Here is a 21307-nt window from a genome sequence, read left to right on the forward strand (position 1 = left end):
AGACCAGGCACTTGTCAGAGCTGCAGGTGCTCTCCGTGTCTTGTCCTCTGAGAAGCTTGCCTTGTGGGCATGGCCTGCCGTCAGACCAGATGTCTGCCCCTAGCCCACTGCTGGGCTGTGGTCAAACTTGTGTGTGTGGTTTTCTTCTTCTCTGCTGTGGGTAGTGGTCATTTTGGAGTGGGGCTGGCCTATTAGGGCTGCTTGCATGCTGCCATGCTTGTGGTGCAGCTTTGGATGGACTCCTGCCAAGTATGTGTTGGAGGGGACAGTTTTGTAGGACAATGTGGGGACAGGGCATGCTGCCAGCCAGGTCCTAGCCAGTCAGCTGCTGGAGGGGACCTACAGCTGCTAAGGAAAGCTCCTGCCTCAGCTAGGTTGGAGGGGGTGAGTCTGCAGAAGGGCATGGGGGTGGGGCACACAGTGCTTGCTAGGTTAGGTAGAGAATGTTGTTGGCATTGTGCTGGTTCCCACAGGTGTCCATGTGTCTAGGCAGAGGCTGGGGAAGGAAATGGTGCCTGTCCACTCTTTGTTCTTGGAGAGATCTCCCAAGGATCCCTGCCCCTCCAGCACACACTCTGAGGTTAGTAAATATATTTTCCCATAAACTCCAGGCATTTTTCAAACTGCTGCTTCTGTGCTGCATCTCAGTGGGGCTGTTTGTTGTGCTGTCTCTTAATGGCAAGGATTCTACCCTCCTGGCTCTCCCAGAGCCAACCCCACTGATTTTGACAGTTCAGATTTTAAGCCCCCCTAACTGTTGGGACCCTCTGGTTTTCAAAGCCAAATGTTATGGAGATTCACCTTCCTCATGCAGGTCCCCTGTGCCTGGGATGCTTGGCCTGGGGACCTGCTTCTCTCCCTTCTGTGCCTGCAGATGGTCCCCGGGTCTGCTTCGCTGACCATGTCTCTACCCTCCTTACCTTCTTTGATGTGGCTTCTTCTCTGCATTTAGCTGTGAGGAATATATGCTGCCAGGCTTTGGGTTCTTTTCTGGGTTATTTATGCTGATATGGATGCTATCTAGTTCTGTCCATGGAAGAAAGTGAGCCCAGGGATATTCCTTAACATGTTTCTCTGGCCTGCATATTACCTGTAGAGTCTTTTTTTTTTTTTTTTTTTTTTTTTAAAGTAATCTCTACACCCAAGGTGGGGACCCGAGATCGAGAGTCACATGTGCTACTGACAGAGCCAGCCAGGGACCCCAGAATTAGAATCTTGATAAGATTTAGGTGTGATTCTTCCCATGGGACTGTTTCATTCCTACCTCCTACCAATGAGGAGCAACCAGTCTGGACAGTCCATGACCTGTGCAGGGCTGGAGATGCAGCGGCAGTAACCAGATGGAGATCACACTGAGTCAGGGCTTGGGGAGGGGCAGCTCCTGCATTGGGTAAGCTTACTCAAGAGTCTGGGCTTTTGGAGGGCAGTTGGACTCCTCCCCACCACATCCCCCCTGAGTCCCCTCCACTCCTTGTGAGGGCTTGGGGCTTGCCGAGTAGAGGCCTGCACCTGTGTGCTAGTCAGCCAGGAGAGAGCTTGCAGGCTGGGCCCCCCTGGATCCCCTCAGAGGCTCCCTGGGGGGTCAGTAGCAGGAGAGTGTGAGGGCTGGGCAGCAAGTGGTAAATGCTCCCCTTAGGGCTCTGTAAGAGAAGGAATGGACAAGGAGCCTTATTTGGAGAATCCTGGCACAGCCCTGACACAGAAGTACAGTGCAGCTTGGGGACCCAGATCTGAGGAGCTGAAAAGGCCTAAGAGGGGCTGGTTTGAGTGCAGTGGTTTCACAATTAATTGATCACAGCCAGTTACAGATTTCTTTGTTCCTTCTTCACTCCCACTGCTTCACTTGAATAGGCCAAAGGGGCAGGGAGGGGCAGGGCAAGCCCAGGAAGGGCAGGTAGCAGGAAGTCAGGGGAAGGGCCACAGTCTTTGAGCAGGGAGGTAGATCCCTGGGGCTGCTAGGAACTCAGCCCAGGGATTCATTTGGACATCACATGCTTCCAAGATGTTTGGACCCTCTCTTCTCTTGTTTTCTTCCTTTTTCTTCACTCATCTCTGTTTGGTTTTCAGCATTTCCTTACCAGTCTTCTCTTGCTTCTTTTTCTCTTCTCTTCCTCTCCAGCTTCCCCTTTCTTTCTTTTTTTTTTTTTTTTTAATTTTTATTTATTTATGATAGTCACAGAGAGAGAGAGAGAGGCAAAGACACAGGCAGAGAGAGAAGCAGGCTCCATGCACCGGGAGCCCGACATGGGACTCGATCCCGGGTCTCCAGGAACGCGCCCTGGGCCAAAGGCAGGCACCAAAGCGCTGCGCCACCCAGGGATCCCCAGCTTCCCCTTTCACTCACCTCCCCGCCCAACTCCCATTCAGAAATCCACCTGCATTTCACATGGACACTTTGTATAGAGCACAGGTGTGGTGGGGAGGACCAGGCCAGGTGTGCCAGGCTGCCAGCCGCCAGCTCATTGCCTGAGTTTTAAGGAGCCCTCTCCTCATTGCCTGGTCTTGGAGCTCCATATTCAGGACAGCTTAACCGTCACACATGCCCTGGCTCACCTGGCCTCTCAGGCTGCAGTTCCCTGGAGCAGGTGGTGAGGGAGTGGGAGAGAGGGTGGACACAGGACAGGAACAAGAGCACCTGGCAAAGGCACACTGCAGTGGCAGTTCTGGGAGAAGGAGAATCTGAGCAGGAGCATTGGGCTGTGAGTAGAACTCATCAGTGTGGCCAGATGGCTCCCTGTGTTCTTCATTTTATTCTATGGCTGGGACAAGATGTCAGAAAGTCACCCTTCCACCCCTGTAGCCAAGGGTAAGGAAGGCAAAGATATGGGGATGCAGATGGGAGGTGGGCTCAATGACACCGTACTTTAGCCTGGGAGGTTTTAAAGTTTTTCTGTAAATGTTATCTGGTTACAAATTAGAGTCACATAATCTGAATGAGACTAGGTCATTATTTTTCTGACCAGGACTGCCACCCCCAGCCACAGCACAGGGCCCAGGGAAGCTCAGACAGGTCCTGGAAAGTGCTTTCTCTTCCAGAGCTCAGCCATACTGAAGGTCTGTCACCCTCACCCCAGGATTAACACAGCCACACCTGCTGTCTGATGGGTTCCAAGCAGGGAAGACTGATGGGCTAGAGAACATGAAGGAATGAAACTGAGCAGGAGCCTGTGGGGTGCTGATGTTTCAAACCCCTGGGTCCCTCTTTGGACCTTTGCTTTGCTCCTGTCATTGTGTCCTTGTGTCTTTGTGTGTGTGTGTGTGTGTGTCCTAGTGTCTTGAGCGCTGAATTGCTTCAACTTCCCATGACCCTGTTGTCCAGGTCTTGAGTCAGAGCTCTAATTGTGGTGCAAAAGATGTCATTCTTTGCTTCTAGAGGTCTGGAGGGGCCGGGAGCTGGCCTAGGCTGCTGGAGCCACCTGACTGCACAGGTGGCCAGTAATTCTGCTAATTGCCAGGGTTTGGGAAGGCAAATAGGGGTTGCTAGTCTGGAGCAAGTGGGGACACAGGCTCTAAGGATAAGTCCATAAATGCTCCTTGATTTCCTGCTTAAATCTTACTCCACTGAAAAATAGACATGGGACAGACAGAATAAATATCAGATTCATTACTGTCAACAGCTTGTTGGGACAGGACACAACAGATGTTGGAGAGGATGTGGAGAAAGGGGAACCCTCTTGCACTGTTGGTGGGAATGTGCACTGGTGCAGCCACTCTGGAAGACAGTGTGGAGGTTCCTCAAGAAGTTAAAAATAGAACTACCCTAAAAATAGCAATTCCACTACTAGGTATTTACCCAAAGGATACAAAAATACAGATTCAAAGGTGTACATGTACCCTTATGTTTATAGCAGCATTATCAACCATAGCCAAACTATGGAGAGAGCCCAGATGTCCACCAACTGATGAATGGATAAAGAAGACGTGGTCTATATATATAATGGAATATGTATGACTCAGCCACTAAAAGAATGCAATCTTGCCATTTGCAGCAACATAAATGGAGGTAGAGTGTATCATGTGAAGTGAAATAAGTCAATTGGAGAAAGACAAATACCATATGATTTTACTCATATGTGGAATTTAGGAAATGAACAGATGAACAGGTAGGAAGGGAAAAAAGAGAGAAGGAGAGAGGGAGAGGCAAACCATAAGAGACTCTTACTGATAGAGAACAAACCAAGGATTGATGGAGGGAGGTGGGTGGGGAATGGGGTAATGGGGGATGGATGGGTGAGCACTTGTTATGATGAGCACTGGGTGTTATACATAAGGGATGAATCACTAAATTCTGCTCCTGAAGCTAATATTACACTATATGTTAACTCACTAAAATTTACTTATTTATTTATTTTTTAAAAGATTTTATTTATTTATTTATGAGAGAGAGAGAAAGAGAGAGAGAGAGGCAGAGACATAGGCAGAGGGAGAAGCAGGCCCCATGCAGGGAGCCCAACGTGGGACTTGATCCCTAGTCTCCAGGATCACGCCCTGGGCTAAACCACTGAGCCACTGGGCTGCCCAACTCACTAGAATTTAAATAAAAATTTGGAAGAAAAAAAAGCTTGTTGTAGAACATGGCTCATTTGGGAGACAAAATGGGCTTACTAGCCCTCTACCCTTGAAACACACGAATCCAGAAGTCATTGGCACAGGTGTAAAAGGCAGCCTTCCTCACTACAGGGGCAGACTGGAACAGCAGGTCGCATTGATGGGCTGGTTCCCTAAAGGGAGAAAGGACAGAGCCACATGTGCCTCCTTCTTTCTGACAAGCCTACTCATCAAGTAAATTAAGTGTTCTGTGTCTGAGGTGGAGAGAAGCTAGTAGCGTTGTTAATAGAAGTTGTATTTTCAGGGGTGCCTGGGTGGCTCAGTCAGTTAAGCATCTGACTCTTGATTTCAGCTCAGCTCAGTGTTGTGACATCAAGCTCCACTTTGGGGTTCAGGCTGGGTATGGAGCCTCAAGATTTTCGCTTTCCTAATCTCCATCTGCTCCTCCCCCCACCTCCTTTTCTGAGGAAGAAAAAAAAAAGTTGTATTTTCAGGGAAACATGAGAAGGGAATAAGTATCACTCCCCAACAAAGATGAATTGTAACCTATTCTCAAAATTCTCCCTCAGCAAGACTAGGTGAGGCCTCTGGAAAGCTCTGTATGTGTCCCTTTACTGACCACTGCCCAGGTCCACCCACCTCCCTGCTGTCTGCTCCCCATCCTCCACTGGCTTTCTTCCAGCCACAGCACTCCCACCCTTCCTCTGGGGACCCATTAATTCTCCGGGTTTTTTTCTTTTGTCGGTCTCCTAGTGTGAGACATAAAATGCCAATTTCCTTTATTACCTTTTTATGTGGAAAAGGAAACCCCCATTTTTATAACCAGGCACAAAGCTGAATTTCCCAAACTTCTTTGCCCCTAGGTGTGGCCATGTGGTTAAGTTTTGGCCAGTGAGGTATATGCAGATGTTGTGTACAGGCACACCTGGGAGACATTGGGAGTTCAGTTCCAGATGACTGAAACAAAGGGAATATTACAATAAAGCAAGTCAAGTATATCTTTTGGTTTCCAGTGCATTTAAAGTTATGTTTATACTATAGTCTACTAAGAGTAATAGTATCATGTCTAAAAAAACTCAATATATCTTAGTTAAAAAATACTATATTGCTAAAAATGTTCACCATCATCTGAGCGTTGAGCAAGTCATAATCACTGATCACAGATCACTGTAACAAATATAATAATGAAAAATTTTGAAATATTTCAAGAATTAACAAAATGTGGACAGCCCCGGTGACTCAGCGGTTTAGCGCCGCCTTCAGGCCAGGGTGTGATCCTGGAGACCTACGTTGGGCTCCCTGCATGGAGTCGCTTCGCCCTCTGCCTGTGTCTCTGCCTCTCTCTCTCTCTGTGTCTCTCATGAATAAATAAATAAAATCTTAAAAAAAAAAGGAATTACCAAAATGTGATATGGAGATATGAAGTGAGCAAATGTTGGAAAAGTGTCACTGGGAGACTTGCTCAATGCAGGGTCACCACCGAACTTCAATTTGGAAAAAAATGCATTATCCATGAAGTGCAACAGAACGAGGTATGTCTGCATAAAACTTCTGGGAATTGTATCTATTCCCAGGCGTGAATATCCTTTTTGGTCTTTTTTCATGATGCCTGGAATGTGAACACAATGTCCAAGCCTGAGAAGTGGAAGCTGTGTCATGAAGACAGCAAAGGAGCAAAATAGGAGCCTGGATATTTAATAAGTTGGTGGAGTCACAATACCAAGCCTTATTGTTCTTTCCTAACTTTGTGTATGTGAAAGAAACAAATTCATATCTTATCTAAGCCACTAGTCTTTGGAGGTTTCTGTTATAGTCAATCTTAGTCCTAACACAAAGTATGTATATAGGTAGGGATGAGCAGGCTTATGCACACAGGTGCACATACAAACATGTGAGCAAGGTTATAGTGATAGTAGGAGCATGGACATTCATTCATTTGCCTATTAATATTTTTCTTTATATTTTAAAAAGATTTTATTTATTTATTCATAGAGACACACACAGAGAGAGAGAGAGGCAGAGACACAGACAGAGGGAGAAGCAGGCTCTATGCAGGTAGCCTGACATGGGTCCTGGGTCTCCAGGACCTGGGTCTCCAGGACCACACCCCAGGCTGCAGGTGGCACTAAACTGCTGTGCCACTGGGCCTGCCCTTTTTCTTTATTTTTTAAAAAAGATTTTATTTATTTATTTGAGAGAGAGAACATGAGCAGGGGGAGGGGCAGATGGAGAGGGAGAAACAGACTCCCTACAAAGCAGGGAGCCCAATGCGGGACTTGATCCCAGGACTCCAGGATCATCATCCTAGCTGAAGGCAGACCCCAACCAAATGAGCCATCCAGACACCCCTGCCTACTTATACTAATTGAGCACCCATCAAGTGCAAGTCACCAGGATAGGACCAATAAGGAAGATGAAGACAGATCAGAGAGGATTTTTCCAGTTATAGATGGTTCTTAATCTTTTCTGGCTTAAGAAGCCCTAGAGAATCTTTTTTTTTTTTTCTTTAAGATTTTATTTATTTATGAGAGACACATACAGAGAGAGAGAGAGAGAGAGAGAGAGAGAGAGAGAGGCAGAGACACTCTGCCAAGGGAGAAGCAGGCTCCATGCTGGGAGCCTGATGTGGGACTCAATCCCAGGTCTCCAGGATCAGGCCCTGGGCTAAAGGCGGTGCTAAACCGCTGCGCCACCTGGGCTGCCCAGCCCTAGAGAATCTAAGGAAAACTTTTCCATATTTAAACACACACGTTGGGCAGCCCGGGTGGCCCAGGGGTTTAGCGCTGCCTTCAGCCCAGGGCGTGATCCTGGAGACCCAGAATCGAGTCCCCTGTCGGGCTCCCTGCATGCAGCCTGCTTCTCCCTCTGCCTCTTTCTCTCTCTGTGTCTCTAATAAATAAATAAAATCTTAAACAAAAAAGTGAGTTATTAAGTCCAGCTAGACTCAATAGAAACGGAAAAACCCCACCTTTTTAGAAGAGGACTGTCAAATAAATTGTGGATGTATTTTAAAATGACTACACCAAGAAATCTTCTACCTATTAAAGCAATTTCTAGGTAGTTTGATAACAGGAGGTGATTGAGAACATTTCGATCTTGGAAAGCCATTTCTCCTGGCAGGGTTTATGTGTTGGGCTACTGTATCGTGGTCAGTGCGAATCGCTCTGCCAGATGCTGCTCAGTTGCAGGTGGACTGACAAAATTAAGGTCTTGGCTTCACAGTTGAGGATCTAAGGGTATTGCTAACCTGTGAGGCGGCAGAGTCTCCGTCCATTTTTGACCGCAGTCTCGCTTCCTCTCACCTAGTGCTAAGAATATTGCAGGTTCAGCCATTTTTAGTGCGACTATATCCAGGGGACAGGTCAAAGGGTCTCAGGGGAGGGGCCTCTTAACCATTTCAAACGGTGGAACAGCTGTGCTCAAAAGCAAAGATGTGTGCTTACTTAGCTATGTGACCCTCTTTCGGGACAATTATTTTCTACCTTGTATTATAGTCCTGCCTCAGCCTCCCTGCTAAGTGAGTTTGCAGGCTTATGTGTGTGTCTGGTCTCCCCAGGAGTTAGCACAGAGCTGGGCAGGGAGGACGATCATATCGAATATTCACTGAAAGTCTATACAAGGAGGGCTCCTCGATATCCTCCGAGGATTCCTTGACTGACTGGGGTCCAGGGCACTTCAACGTCAGAAGAAGGCTTGGCTCCTCGGCCGCCCCCGCCCCTTGCAAATAAGTATTAGTGCGTCCACAGTCTCCGGCTCCCCTGACAGCCGCGGCGGTGAGGGAGCGGAGGTTCCCGGAAGTCCGCAGGTGCAGGGGCCGTGCACACCGCCCCGCTCGCCGCAGGCCTCCGCGCGCTACGACGAGGGACCGTGCCGGCAGCTCTTCCCCCAGCAGGAACCCCACCCTCAGCCCGCGGGGCACGAACCTTCCGTATCCTGCCGGGTCCCGGCCCCGGGTCCCGGCCCCGGGTCCCGGCCCCAGGCCCCGGCCCCTGTGCCCCCCACGCCCTGCGCCCCGCTGCCCCGCGCCGCACCGGGCCGCGGGTCACCGACGTGGGACTACAACCCCCAGATGCCTCGGCGCCGCCCGGCCGCGCGCTCTCCGGCCGCTGATTGGCTGTGCGCTCGGGGCGGGGCCGCGGGCCGGGGGCGCTGTCTGCACGTGCGCGCGGCGGGCGGCTGGATGGCTGTGCTCCGCGGCCTCGGGGCGGCCCGCGCGGCGCCGGGGCTGTGGTGGCGGGCGGCGCGGGCGTCGGCGGGGCTGGGGGGCCGCTGCCCCGGGAGAGGCCGCGCGGTGGACGCCGCACAGGTGGGGACTGCCAGGTTCCGGCCGGGCTGGCCCTCGGGCCGGGGAGGGAGGGGCGCGGGCCTGCGCCGCCGGGCGAGGCCGCGGACCTCGGTGCCCGGGTCGCTGCCGCGCGCGCCGCTCTGCGCCGCCGTCGGGGGCGAGGCGTTACTGGAGCCGGGCTGCGGGCACCACGCGCCCGGGGCGCCCCGGGGCTGAGCCGTGGCCGCGCCGCGCCGGCCGTCCGCAGAGCGCTCGGCGGCTTCTGTGCCCGTCTCCCGCTCGGGTTGTGAGCCCCGCGCTGCTTCATGATTATCCGGGCGGAGCCTCTCGGCCTTCACTTCCAGCTGCGTCTGAAAGAAATTTGGGAAGCGGCGATGGACTCCCCTCTGGGAGCCCGGAGACGAATGTGGGTTTCGTGCTCGTGGGCCAGCCCGTGCTGAGCACCGCTGCCTGGAAGGCCTGAGGGGCGAGGAACAGAACAGTGGAGGGTCCCTGATTTGTGCAGGTGCCTCAGTGATGATGATTCTCTCGACAGCTTTGGACGTAAATGTAACCCTGCAGTAAGGAAGCTGAGGCTTGGAGTCAGGTTTTTCTTTCTTTCTTTTTTTTAATTTAATTTTATTTATTTTTTTATTTATTTATGATAGTCACACACAGAGAGAGAGAGAGAGAGAGAGAGGCAGAGACACAGGCAGAGGGAGAAGCAGGCTCCACGCAGGGAGCCCGACGTGGGACTCGATCCCGGGTCTCCAGGATCGCGCCCTGGGCCAAAGGCAGGCGCTAAACCGCTGAGCCACCCGGGGATCCCTGGAGTCAGGTTTTTAAGTACTTTTCTTAGTAAGGCCAAACAGCTGGCGGACGACCGCGGGGACTCTAAGCCAGTGGGCAGATCTGTCACCCTCACTTGCCCCTGGGCCATTGGCTTTTTTTTTTTTTTAAAGGATAACTTCCTTTTCTAAAACCACAATTTCTGTATGTAATGATAATTTTTAAAAAAGATTTTATTTATTTATTCATGACAGACACAGAGAGAGAGAGAGAGAGAGGCAGAGACACAGGCAGAGGGAGAAGCAGGCCCCATGCAGGGAGCCCGACGCGGGACTCGATCCCGGGTCTCCAGGATCACGCCCTGGGCTGAAGGCAGGCGCCAAACCGCTGAGCCACCGGGCTGCCCTGTAATGATAATTTTTAAAAAGAAGATTTTATTTATTCATGAGAGAGACAGAGAAGCAGAGACACAGGCAGAGGGAGAAATAGGATCCCTGAAGGGAAGCTGATGCGGAACTCCTTCCAGGACTCTGGGATCATGACCTGAGCTGAAGGCAGATGGTCAACCACTGAGCCACCCAGGCATCCCAATAATGATAATATTGTACATTTTAAAAAAAGATTTATTTATTCATGAGAGACCCACAGAGAGGCAGAGACATAGGCAGAGGGAGAAGCAGGCTTCTCGCAGGGAGCCCGATGTGGGACTCCATCCAGGATCCTGGGATCACACGCTGAGCTGAAGGCAGATGGTAATTTTTATAGTGCTTTCACAGTGACCCCTCGATAATTTTAAATAACTACTTATTTCTAAAAACACATAGTACTTACTTTGTGCCAGACACTTCACAATTATTATTTTGTACAATTTTCATAACAACTCTGTGAGATAAGTACTGTTATTCCATTTTTACAGTTGAAGGAACTGAAGCAAGGAGAGGTTAAGCACCTTGCCCATGGGCATAGAGCTGGTCAGAGGTAGAATCTGGAATCCAGAGCTCTCTGGAGCTAGCTAGAGTGCTGGCTCTCACTGTTATTATTTTGCATATAGAACAGCTAAGATTCAGAGAAGTTAGGTGACTTGACCAGTGTTGCAGAGCTAAAAGTGACCACACTGGAAGCATAGAATGAGAATATGTTGTTAGAAGGACTTTTGCTGTCATTTATAACTATTGCATTGATTGCATCATCTTTGCAAGGTCCTGAGATATTTCCAAGTGACTTTCTTTTTTTTTGTTTTTTTTTGTTTTTTTTTTTTTGTTTTTTTTCCAAGTGACTTTCTGATAGAGTAGAAAAAAGGGGAAGAAAGGGATGTAGCATAGCGCAACATTTTGGAGTACTAACTTTATTTTTAAGATTTTATTTATTCATGAGAAAGAGAGAGAGAGGCAGAGACACAGGCAGAGGGAAAAGCACGCTCCACGCAGGGAGCCTGATGTGGGACTTGATCTCGGGACTTCAGGATCATGTCCTGGGCCAAAGGCAGGCACCAAACCGCTGAGCCACCCAGGCATCCTGAGATATTTTATTTTTTAAAACTGTATAAGTTAAAAAAAAAACAAAAACTATATAATTTTCAAAAATCAAAAAACAGAATAATATATGAACCCAATTTCAGTAGTTATTGACATTTTGCCACATTTGCTTTGCTTGTCTTCTTCCCCTCCCTTTTATTCCCAGCTATAAGATTTTAAAATGAATGGCAGATTTCTTGTCACTTAACCCCTAAATTCTTTTGTGGGTACCTCTAAGAAAATGACATTTTAAACATAACTAAATGCTGTTATCATACCTAACAGTATTAGTAATTTCTGAATATAACTTAAAATCATGTCATTTATTTATTTTTTTAAAGATTTATTTATTCTGAGAGAGAGAGAGAGAGGCAGAGACACACAGGCAGAGGGAGAAGCAGGATCCTTGCAGGGAGCCCGATGCAGGACCTGATCCCGGATCCTAGGATCACGCCCTAAGCCGAAGGCAGACGCCCAACCGCTGAACCACCCAGCCATCCCAAAATCCTGTCCTTAAAATTTCCCTGATTGTCTCAAAATTATGGGCAGATAAGTTTTACATGTAAGCTTTCATTTTTTTTTTTAATTTTTATTTATTTATGATAGTCACACACACACACACACACACAGAGGCAGAGACATAGGCAGAGGGAGAAGCAGGCTCCATGCACCGGGAGCCCGATGTGGGATTCGATCCCGGGTCTCCAGGATCACGCCCCGGGCCAAAGGCAGGCGCTAACCCAGGGATCCCACAAGTAAGCTTTCAGTAGCAAGTCCATACACTACAAGAAAAAAGTCAGGTCGTGCTCTAGAACAACATAGTTTTTACCTCCAGGGACCTGTCTTCTAAGAGTCACTAACTGTTTGCCCTTGGGAACGGATTTGGTGGTCAGGTAATGCTGCAGGGGAAAGTTCTCTTATGTTGGCTGAACCCTTCATTCATCCTTTGAGTCCTTCAATCAGTAAGTCAACCTTTGTTAAGTACCTGTGAGACCGTAAGGGCTGCACTAGGGGTGGGAGTTTAAGGGAAGATCACACCCCTCCTCCCTCTGGTCCTGGGCAGTGATTCTCTTTGAGAAGAATAAAATGATGACATCAGAAAAGAGCCATAGATTCTTTCCCCAGGAAAAATGGAAATTGAGTTTTCAGGGTTTTTTTTGGCCACTCTAATACCTATCCATGGGCCCCCGGTTAGGACCCCCATTCTAGCAGGCTTTGTTGAGGAAGAGGGGGGTCCTCCAGGGATCCTTGTGGGCCGTCTGGTGCATGAGCACACCGAATACATAGAGAAACCCAATCTCACATGGCTGGGGGCTGGTGGGAGGTGGAACAGTGTGCTCCAACACAGACACCTCAGTACCTCTTGTGTCCCTTCCTTACTCTCGGGTGCTGCCGTGGGGGTCATGGAGTGAGCTCCGACTTTGTCACAAGCCGAGTTTAAGGCCGACTCTGGGTGAAGCGCTTGTGAACTTGGTCACCTTTGAGTTTGGTTTCTTATTCATCCAGTCACATTGCCCAGTGAATCCATATTGAGCATTATGTACAAACCAGGCCCTCTTTGCTAGGTATTGTCAATTGGAGATAATGACACCCACACCCAGAGGATTGGTACAAAGATTAAGTTAGCATACCTTTGTGATTTGTCCAGCTCAGAGCTCCGTATGGCTATGCCTCTGGAGTACGACCAGCAACAGTCTCTGGAGCCAAGAGTTTAGGTATTTCCCTCGTGGCATGTGAGATTTGACAAGTGTCTGCTGGAGGTCAGAATTTCTTTCCTGCTTATTTGAGTTGCTTGCCCTTCTAGTTTTCAGGGTCCCTTTTCACCTCTGACTTGGCACTGAAGCTGCCTTTGTTGAAGGCTGGAAGGTCTCGTGCATAGGCCAGCATGAAGGAGCTGAAAGACAGCCTCCTTGGGTGGTCTTCCCTGCTCAGGGGAGTGGAGATGGGGGTTATTACTTGATAGGCGCTTCATTTCCTAGTTTTCTTGTTCTGGAAACTTATCCCTTGGAAACTTATACCTCGGCTTCCTTGATCCCACACCCTTTGGATTTTCCTCCTCACACTGTTGCTCCTCACTCTTTTGCTGGTGACTTTTAGGTGGCCCTTCCTTAAATGGCGATATTCTTCCTGGTTCTCTGCAAGTCTTGCTTCAGCTCTCACTCTGCTTGTGCTTCTCAGGCTCTTCTCTAAGCAGAGAGTTTCTGGATTTTCCTTTCCAGGACCTCCTTCTATTCAGTGCCAATATCTTCACTTGCGTGTGTGACAGCTCCAAAGTGGGATGTATCTTCTGCTGTCCCCGACCTCCCAGCTGCCCCTCCAGAGTGTCTTGGGCCAGTGAGTAATACCAGCATCCACTCTCCCAGGGTCTCAAAAGTATCTCAAAAGTATGGGAGTCCCTGTGGCCCCTCTCTCCCTCAGCCCTGCATCCTATTGCTACCAGGTCCTGGCTGTTCTGCTTCCGAGTTCTTTTTTTATTTTTTTATTTTTATTTTTATTTTATTTTATTTTATTTTTTAAAGATTTATTTATTTATTCATTCAGAGAGAGAGAGAGAGAGGCAGAGACACAGGCAGAGGGAGAAGCAGGCTCCATGCAGGAAGCCCGATGTGGGACTCGATCCCAGGTCTCCAGGATCACAACCCGGGCTGCAGGCGGTGCTAAACCGCTGCGCCACCAGGGCTACCCTTTTTTTATTTTTTTAAATTGTATTTATTTATTCATGAGAGACACACAGAGAGAGAGAGAGGCAGAAACACAGGTAGAGGGAGAAGCAGGCTCCATTCAGGGAGCCGGATGTGGGACTCCATCCCGGGTCTCCACGATCACATCCTGGGCTGCAGGCGGCGCTAAATCTCTGCGCCACCAGGGCTGCCCTTGTTTTTTTGTTTTTAAATTTTATTTATTCATTTATGAGAGACACACACACACATACACACAGAGAGAGAGAGAGAGAGAGAGAGAGAGAGAGAGGCAGGCAGAGACACAGGCAGAGGGAGAAGCAGGCTTCATGCATGGAGCCCGAAGTGGGACTCAATCCCGGGTCTCCAGGATCATGAGCTGGGCTGAAGGCGGCACTAAACCGCTGAGCCACCAGGGCTGCTCTGCTTCCGAGTTTAACCTGTTCTCTCCCTTCCTACAGTTCTTGTTGCCACTACCTCATTAAAGCCACCATCATCTCTGTCTTAGATTGTAGCCAGTCCCAACTGGTCTCTTTCAACTTGACTTTCTTCGGTTCACTCAGTCTTCACTTTGCAGCCAAGATTTTCTTGTGGTGCTGGTCTGATATGAGGCCACTTGTTTTGGACTCCTTAAATTGGCCTACGAGACCTAGTCTGGCTAGTCTTCACCACCGCTATGGGTTTAGGTACCCCTCATGCAGGCTCTCAGGTGCCTTACTTTCCCTCATGTCCTGATGTAGCACTCAGTGCAGACTGTGCTGTGACTGCTGGTTGAGTTGTCTTCCCTATTGAACCGTGTAGGCAGTCTGCCTGCTTGTCTAGTCTGGTGCTAAATGTCTAAATAGATATTTATTAAATAAAGCATGTATTTAACTCTTTTGCCTCGCTCAAAATTCTCTTCTAAGAAACTACCTTTGTCTAATTCTGGTTATTTACTCAGAGCTTAAGGACTCAGAATTGATTTGCACTTGTGAAAATGCTGCAGTTTTCATGGGTTTAAGTGTTTCCTGGACTGGTTGCTTTTTCTTTGACCCTAGCTGAAAAATGCAGAGCCTGGAGCACTTGTTCCTCACAGACAGAGCCCTGTTTGTAGAGTTGGTGTGTGCAATAGCAATGGTTTGGCTTAGTAGGCACCAACAACAGGAAAATAGCAAACAGGTTCAGTTGGATTTTTTTTGACATTTGAAAAACATCTTATATGTTAATAATAAATGGAATGAATTTTTAGTTGTATTTATTTTTTAAACTTTTCCTAAAAGATTTATTCATTTATTTGAGGAAGGATGGAGGAAGTGTGAGGAGAGATTGGGGGAGAGGAAGGGGAGAGCAGAGAGAATCTCCAGCAGACTCTGCAGAGTGTGGAGCCCATTGTGGGGCTGATCCCAGGACCCTGAGGTAAGACCCACACAGAAACTGAAAGCCAGACGCTTATCTGGTTGAGCCACCTAGGTGCCTCTAAAATTTTTTCCTGATTTTTATTGATTAATCTCTTCCCCTAACGTGGGGCTTGAACTCACTACCTTAAGATCAAGAGTTACTTGACCAAGCTAGCCAGGTGCCCCTGGGAATAATTTTTTTTTTTTTTTTTTTTTTTATAGAAAGGATGGTGTTGGGGCAGCCCCGGTGGCTCAGCGGTTTAGCACCGCCTTCAGCCCAGGGTGTGATCCTGGAGACCTGGGATCGAGTCCCACATTGGGCTCCCTGCATGGAGCCGCCTTCTCCCTCTGCCTGTGCCTTTGCCTCTCTCTCTGTGTGTCTCATGATTAAATAAATAAATCTTAAAAAAAATAAAATAAAAAGGATGGTGTTAAAAGGGTGCCTGGGTGGCTCAAGTCAGTTAAGCATCTGCCTTCAGTTCAGGTTATGGTCTCAGGGTCCCGGGATAGAGCCCTGAGTTGAGCTCCACACTCATCAGTAGAGAGTCTACTTCTCCCAACCACCCCTCTCCCCCCTCTGGCTAGTGTGCATGCTCTTAAGTAAGTAAGTAAATAAAGTAAATAAATAAATATGGCCTTTTTTTTTTTTAAAGAACAATGTTTAGAGCACCTGGCTCGATCTGGGATCTTTAGCCCCATGTTGGGGGGAGAGAGTACTAAAAAAAAAATAATAAAACTTAAAAAAACAAAAGACAATGGTCAACTTTAGAAGTCCCAAGAAATGCAGATTGAGAGGAGATACCATTTTTTTGAATTTAAATCTTTACATTAAAAGATGTTTGCTAAACAAAAAAAAAAAAAAAAAAAGATGTTTGCTAATTAAACTCTTCGATGCAAGTGAAAATCAACATAGGCAAGGATAAAGTGAGTTACCAGTGACCATGTAAGTTGACACATGTTTTTGGAGAACAATTTCTCAATAGGTGTTATATTATTAAAATGTTTACACTCTCTTGTCTTGTTACTCCTGATTTTAAGACTAGCTTAAGGGAAAAAGCAGTAAGCATGAAGAAGTTCCTTATAGCATTATTTGTAGTAACAAAAATGTAGGGCAACATAAGTGTCCAAAGGAGGGGAAATATAATATTAGTGGAATATTCACTCAGAATTATGTAGTTAGAAATGATGTTTAGAAGGTAGAGCTATGTGGGCAGCCTGGGTGGCTCAGTGGTTTAGCGCTGCTTTCAGCCCAGGGCCTGATCCTGGAGACCTGGGATCAAGTCCCCTGTCGGCCTCCCTGCATGGAGCCTGCTTCTCCCTCTGCCTGTGTCTCTGCCTCTCTCTCTGTGTCCCTCATAAATAAATAAAATCTTAAAAAAAAAAAAAAGAAGATAGAGCTATGTATATTGATATGGAAAGATAACTAAGAGATACCATCTTAAAAAAGGTCAGATGGAAAAGAAAGTACAGTATAATGCCATTTGTATTAGTTAATATAAGAAATTATGACTATACAGTTCTGGAGATATATAAGAGGAAACAGCACTGGGTAGAAGGAGGCAAGACATTTAAAATTTTTTTTATATCATCTGTAGCAGTTGAGGTTTTTTTAAAACTCCGTATGTTGTTATAGTAAAACAAAATTGTAAAAGATGATTATGAAGGCTGTTGTAAAGATAAAAATATTTGAATGTCAAACAACAAGCTGCAAAATTGGACATATAGTTGTCTATGTGACAAAAGAATAGAAAAAGAAGAGATAAGATCAGTAATGTTAAAGTCCTAGGATTTTTTTGTTTGTTTGTTTGTTTTTTAAAGATTTTATTTATTTATTCATGAGAGACAGAGAGAAAGGCAGAGACACAGGCAGAGGGAGAAGCAGGCTCCATGCAGGGAGCCTGATGTGGGACTCGATCCTGGGACCCCAGGATCATATCCTGGGCTGAAGGCAGGTACTAAACTGCTGGGCCACCCAGAGATCCCCCCTAGGATGTTTTTGAATTTCTCTATTTTCCAGTTAGAAGTTCTTTTATATTATGTGAAGATAGTTTTTTTTTTTTTTTTTTTTTTTTAAGATTTTATTTATTTACTTGGAGAGTCAGAGCATGAGCAGAGGGGAGAGGCAGAGAGAGCGAGCTTGGGATCATGACCTGATTTGAAGGCAGATGCTTAACTGACTGAACCACCCAGGCACCCAATGTGAAAATAGTTTCAACCAAATAGTTATATGCTTAAAAATCATGAAGAGGGACTAATTATTATAGATGGATTTGCCCTATCAGAAATTGCATGTCCTCATGTGAGGGTCTTTTCCTTCTTCCCTTTTGCCTCTGGACTCAGGCTGTAGTGATTCTCTTCCTTCTGTGCAGAGCCCACCCACTTTCGGATTCTTGTTGGACATCGATGGAGTGCTGGTGCGGGGTCACAGAGTGATTCCCGCTGCTCTGGAAGCCTTCCGCAGGCTGGTGAACTCTCGTGGGCAGCTGCGGGTGCCCGTGGTCTTTGTCACAAATGCTGGGAACATCTTACAACACAGCAAAGCCCAGGAGCTGTCAGCTCTGCTGGGATTTGAGGTAAGAGGCACTGGAGACATGGAAGCCCAAGGAGCTGGTTGCCAGTGGAACCCCCATTCCAACTCTGATTAAGGTGCTTTTCCTGGGTTGGGGTACAGTGTCAATAAGCTCTAGGGCATTGCCAGATGGGTCAGTATTAGAAGATAACTTGAAGTTCAGCCCTAGCCTCATGGGTAGAGCCTTACAGCAAGGGCATTTTTTATATATTAATTCACATTGAGCACAAAAATTCTGCCCATGGATTTGGCAGTTTCAGTCTGCTGTCTTTGTATCCATTTTTTTCTGGGTTCAGTGTTGTCTCTTGGATTATCAGCCATTGGAAAGCGAGGGTCACATTTTTCTAAATCTATATGCCAGGTGGGACTCTGAAGTAATAGCCTTTGTTTCTCATAATGAAGAGGTATATATCTGAGTGAGCATTGTCCCCCGGAAGCAGTCCCTCTTCATTCACTTGCAGTTCCACGTGGCATATCCACGTTGACACATCCTTTGTTCAGAGTGGGTTGAGTTCAAGAGTCCTTCAGAACCAAGAGAGTAAAGTGGCTGATTGACTGGGTAACGCTGCCTGGGGGTGAATGCAGAACAAAGGAGTACAACTGGCTCCCTTCTGTGGTTTCCCGGAGAGAGTTCCGAAAACATTTTGAGTATTGGCTGCATCGTTGGAGTTAGTACTATAAATGTTATAAAAGCTAAGTCTTTGAGTAGAATTGAAACCAGAAAAAAAAAAAAAAGTCAGAGGCCGAGTTCTGTGACTGACAAAGAACATGAATGTAAACCTTGAGGTCTTCAGATGGAGGAACCAAGCAGGACTGGATTGGCAAGTGGTCAGATCCCACCACCAACCGCATTTCCTGCTTTGGTTTTTCTGGCAAGAGCCAAATTAGCTTCTTATACCTGTTTGGGTAGTGTCTAGAAGTGCTGGGTGTCAAAAAGGGCTCCGCCCCTTTTTTCTGGGCAGTTTTTTCCCTTCCTAGGTGAAAGAAGCCATCATGTCCCCATTATTTTCCTTTAACTACTCTGTCCTCTGCTATCCTCTGTGTTTTGGCTGTCCCCACAGGTGGAGCCGGACCAAGTCATTCTCTCTCACAGCCCCATGAAGCTCTTCTCGCAGTATCACAGCAAGCGAATGCTGGTGTCTGGGCAGGGGCCTGTGGTGGAGAATGCCCGAGTGTATCCTTTTGGTGCTTGTTCTGGCTGGTGAGGAAGGCGCAGGACTGGAGTTCTCCTCCCATGGATGAGGGGGAAACCAGAGTGGGGTGTTTCTGGCTGCATAGTATGGGGGCTCAAAGGATACGTAGTGGGCTCTTTGGAGAGGGAGGATGGCTCCTAGGTGTGGCGGGCCCTGGTGCCACAGTTTGCAAAAAGCCAGCCCACAGAACCTACTGGGGAGCTTAAAATACAGATTCTTAGTTCACTAGGTTGAGATAAAAATCAGCAGTCTGTATGTTAAAAGAGAAAAGTAGGTGATTCTCTAATTAGGTTTGAGAACCACTACTCCAGCACTGTTCCTCAGGGTGCTCAGTCAACTTATCAGCTAATATTAATTTACAGTGAACCTTTTGGGTATGTGCACACTCAAGAGGCAAGAAGAGTTGGTCCTTGTTCTCAAGCAGCTTTTTCATTTGCTCATTTGGCAGACCTGTGTTGAGCACTTCTTGTATACCAGCCCCATGCTTCATGCTGTTCAAGGACAAGAGGGACTGAGAACAGCCCACGGGACTCTCTTCATCAAAGGGTTTATATTGGAGGAGGCAGGAATAACATACCCACAAAGGTTAAAGGAGTATTTAAAATGGCATATGATTGGAGTGCCTGAGTGGCACAGTTGGTTGAGTGTCCCAAGTCTTGTTTTCAGCTCAGGCTGGGATCTCAGAGTTGTGAGATTGAGGCCTTGAGTCGGACTCTATACTGGATACAGAATCTTTAAGATTCTTTCTCCCTGTCCCTCTACGCCCCGCCTCTATTCCCTCTCTAAGAAAAAGAAAAGATTCCCAAGCCTTGACCCAGCAGTGATTTGCATTAAAAAAAAAAAAAAAAGATGCCATGTGATTGAAAGCTTGAGAGCACAGTCTGAGAGTCCCAGGTGTTGGGAAGGGACCACCCGGGGAGCGGCTATGATGGTGGCTTTGTGAAGGGGTGTGGCTCTGCCACAGGAGATACTTAGGTTTTCTGTGCAGGGAAGGAGCTAAGGAGGCTGGAGAGAGAAGGAAAGGGTAGGATCCCTGAGGCAGGAGACTGGATTGGGATAGGGTGGGGAATAAGAGAATAGGAGGAGCGGTGCCTCAGAAGTAAAGGCGAGGGGCCAGTGAGTTTACTTAGGCAGGGGGTGAACTAGTTTGGTTGGGACTGTGTTGGTTCTCCTCCCCTTAAAGGCATCTTGCCTCAGAACCGTCCAGCTTTGCTTCCCTGACCTAGCTGTAGATTGGGCTTCGAGAATGTGGTTACTGTGGATGAGCTGCGGATGGCCTTTCCTGTGCTTGACATGGTTGATCTCCAGCGGCGGCCGAAGTCCACGGTAATAAGGAATGTGCTCCTGGGTGTCTCATGTTTAGTTTTGTCCTCTTGTTCTCCACATGGGTTCCTCTTACCAACCTCGCAACCTCTCCCACTGAGAACTACATCTTGTTCACCATAGAGAGGCACATCTGACCAAGGATTTTGTTCCCCAGATATACAAGGATGGCCCAGGAGAGCAACAAGTTCCTAAGGGCTTTCCTTTCTGCATTGTTTGTAATTAGCTGAGAATCCTTTTCAAAGCCCTGGCACCTCCAATGAGGAGTTTTCTATTTTACCAGCTGGATTTCTGACTGTTGCTTGGGGAATCATTAACCTTTGTGGAATTAATCATTGTTGCTCCTTTATTCTGAAGCTTGCTATGGAGAGCTGTCCTTATGAGAAATAGCTTATTCGTAAAAGTAACTGGCAATTCTGAGTATGCCCATGTTCCTTTTTAGGTTTGGCTCATAATTGAACCACTGGTTGAATTTCTTAGTCATGGGCCTCTGATTGATCTTTTAGAGTATGACTGCCTGGCTCTTGATGGCTCTTGGCCGCCCTTCCTCGTGTGAACTCTCTGTCACATGGCCTGCAGTTTAAATCAGGTCACTATCAGGATGTGGGGAAATGCAGTTATAAACAGACAAGCTTTTATTTGTTTTTTTTTTTTGTTTTGTTTTTTTTTTTGCTTTTATTTGTTTATGTAGCTTTAGTCCTCCTTCCTCTAGAGCTTTTGGATTGAATGGAGCACTTCATCTCTTTTCAAAGCTTCTTCCTAGGACCATGCAAATCATGTGGGGAACCAGAATGTCAGACTTGGAACAGATCTTAGAGTATCTCAGAGACTGAGCCTCACACAGGGGAAGTGATCTACCCCAGATCACACAGCTTGTTAGTGGTAGAGCCAAGATTAATAGTTTAGGGAAGGAATGGACTCTGGGAGAGTGGTAAAGGCTCTTGCCTCTTCATCTCATATTAAGAGAAATGGTCCATCATGCCCTGATGGCCTCCCCTGTCTCCATAGGCTCTCCTTCCTCTTAGCTGCCTGACTCTAGACTCTTGCTTGGCC

At 47.3% G+C, this 21307-nt stretch overlaps 1 protein-coding gene across 1 annotated transcript in view; it reads left to right on the forward strand.

The window, feature by feature from the left end:
• HDHD5 (haloacid dehalogenase like hydrolase domain containing 5) overlaps positions 1-21307 on the forward strand; it is a 31341-nt gene that overhangs the window by 2221 nt on the left and 7813 nt on the right. The window contains exons 2-5 of the mRNA XM_038577891.1: positions 8314-8854; positions 17539-17742; positions 18800-18912; positions 20164-20257. Of these exons, the coding sequence (XP_038433819.1) occupies positions 8314-8854; positions 17539-17742; positions 18800-18912; positions 20164-20257 (952 nt within the window). The remainder of the gene's footprint in view (positions 1-8313; positions 8855-17538; positions 17743-18799; positions 18913-20163; positions 20258-21307) is intronic.

Source organism: Canis lupus, chromosome 27, assembly GCF_011100685.1.
Source record: "Canis lupus familiaris isolate Mischka breed German Shepherd chromosome 27, alternate assembly UU_Cfam_GSD_1.0, whole genome shotgun sequence".
In the NCBI taxonomy this organism is placed as follows: domain Eukaryota; kingdom Metazoa; phylum Chordata; class Mammalia; order Carnivora; family Canidae; genus Canis; species Canis lupus.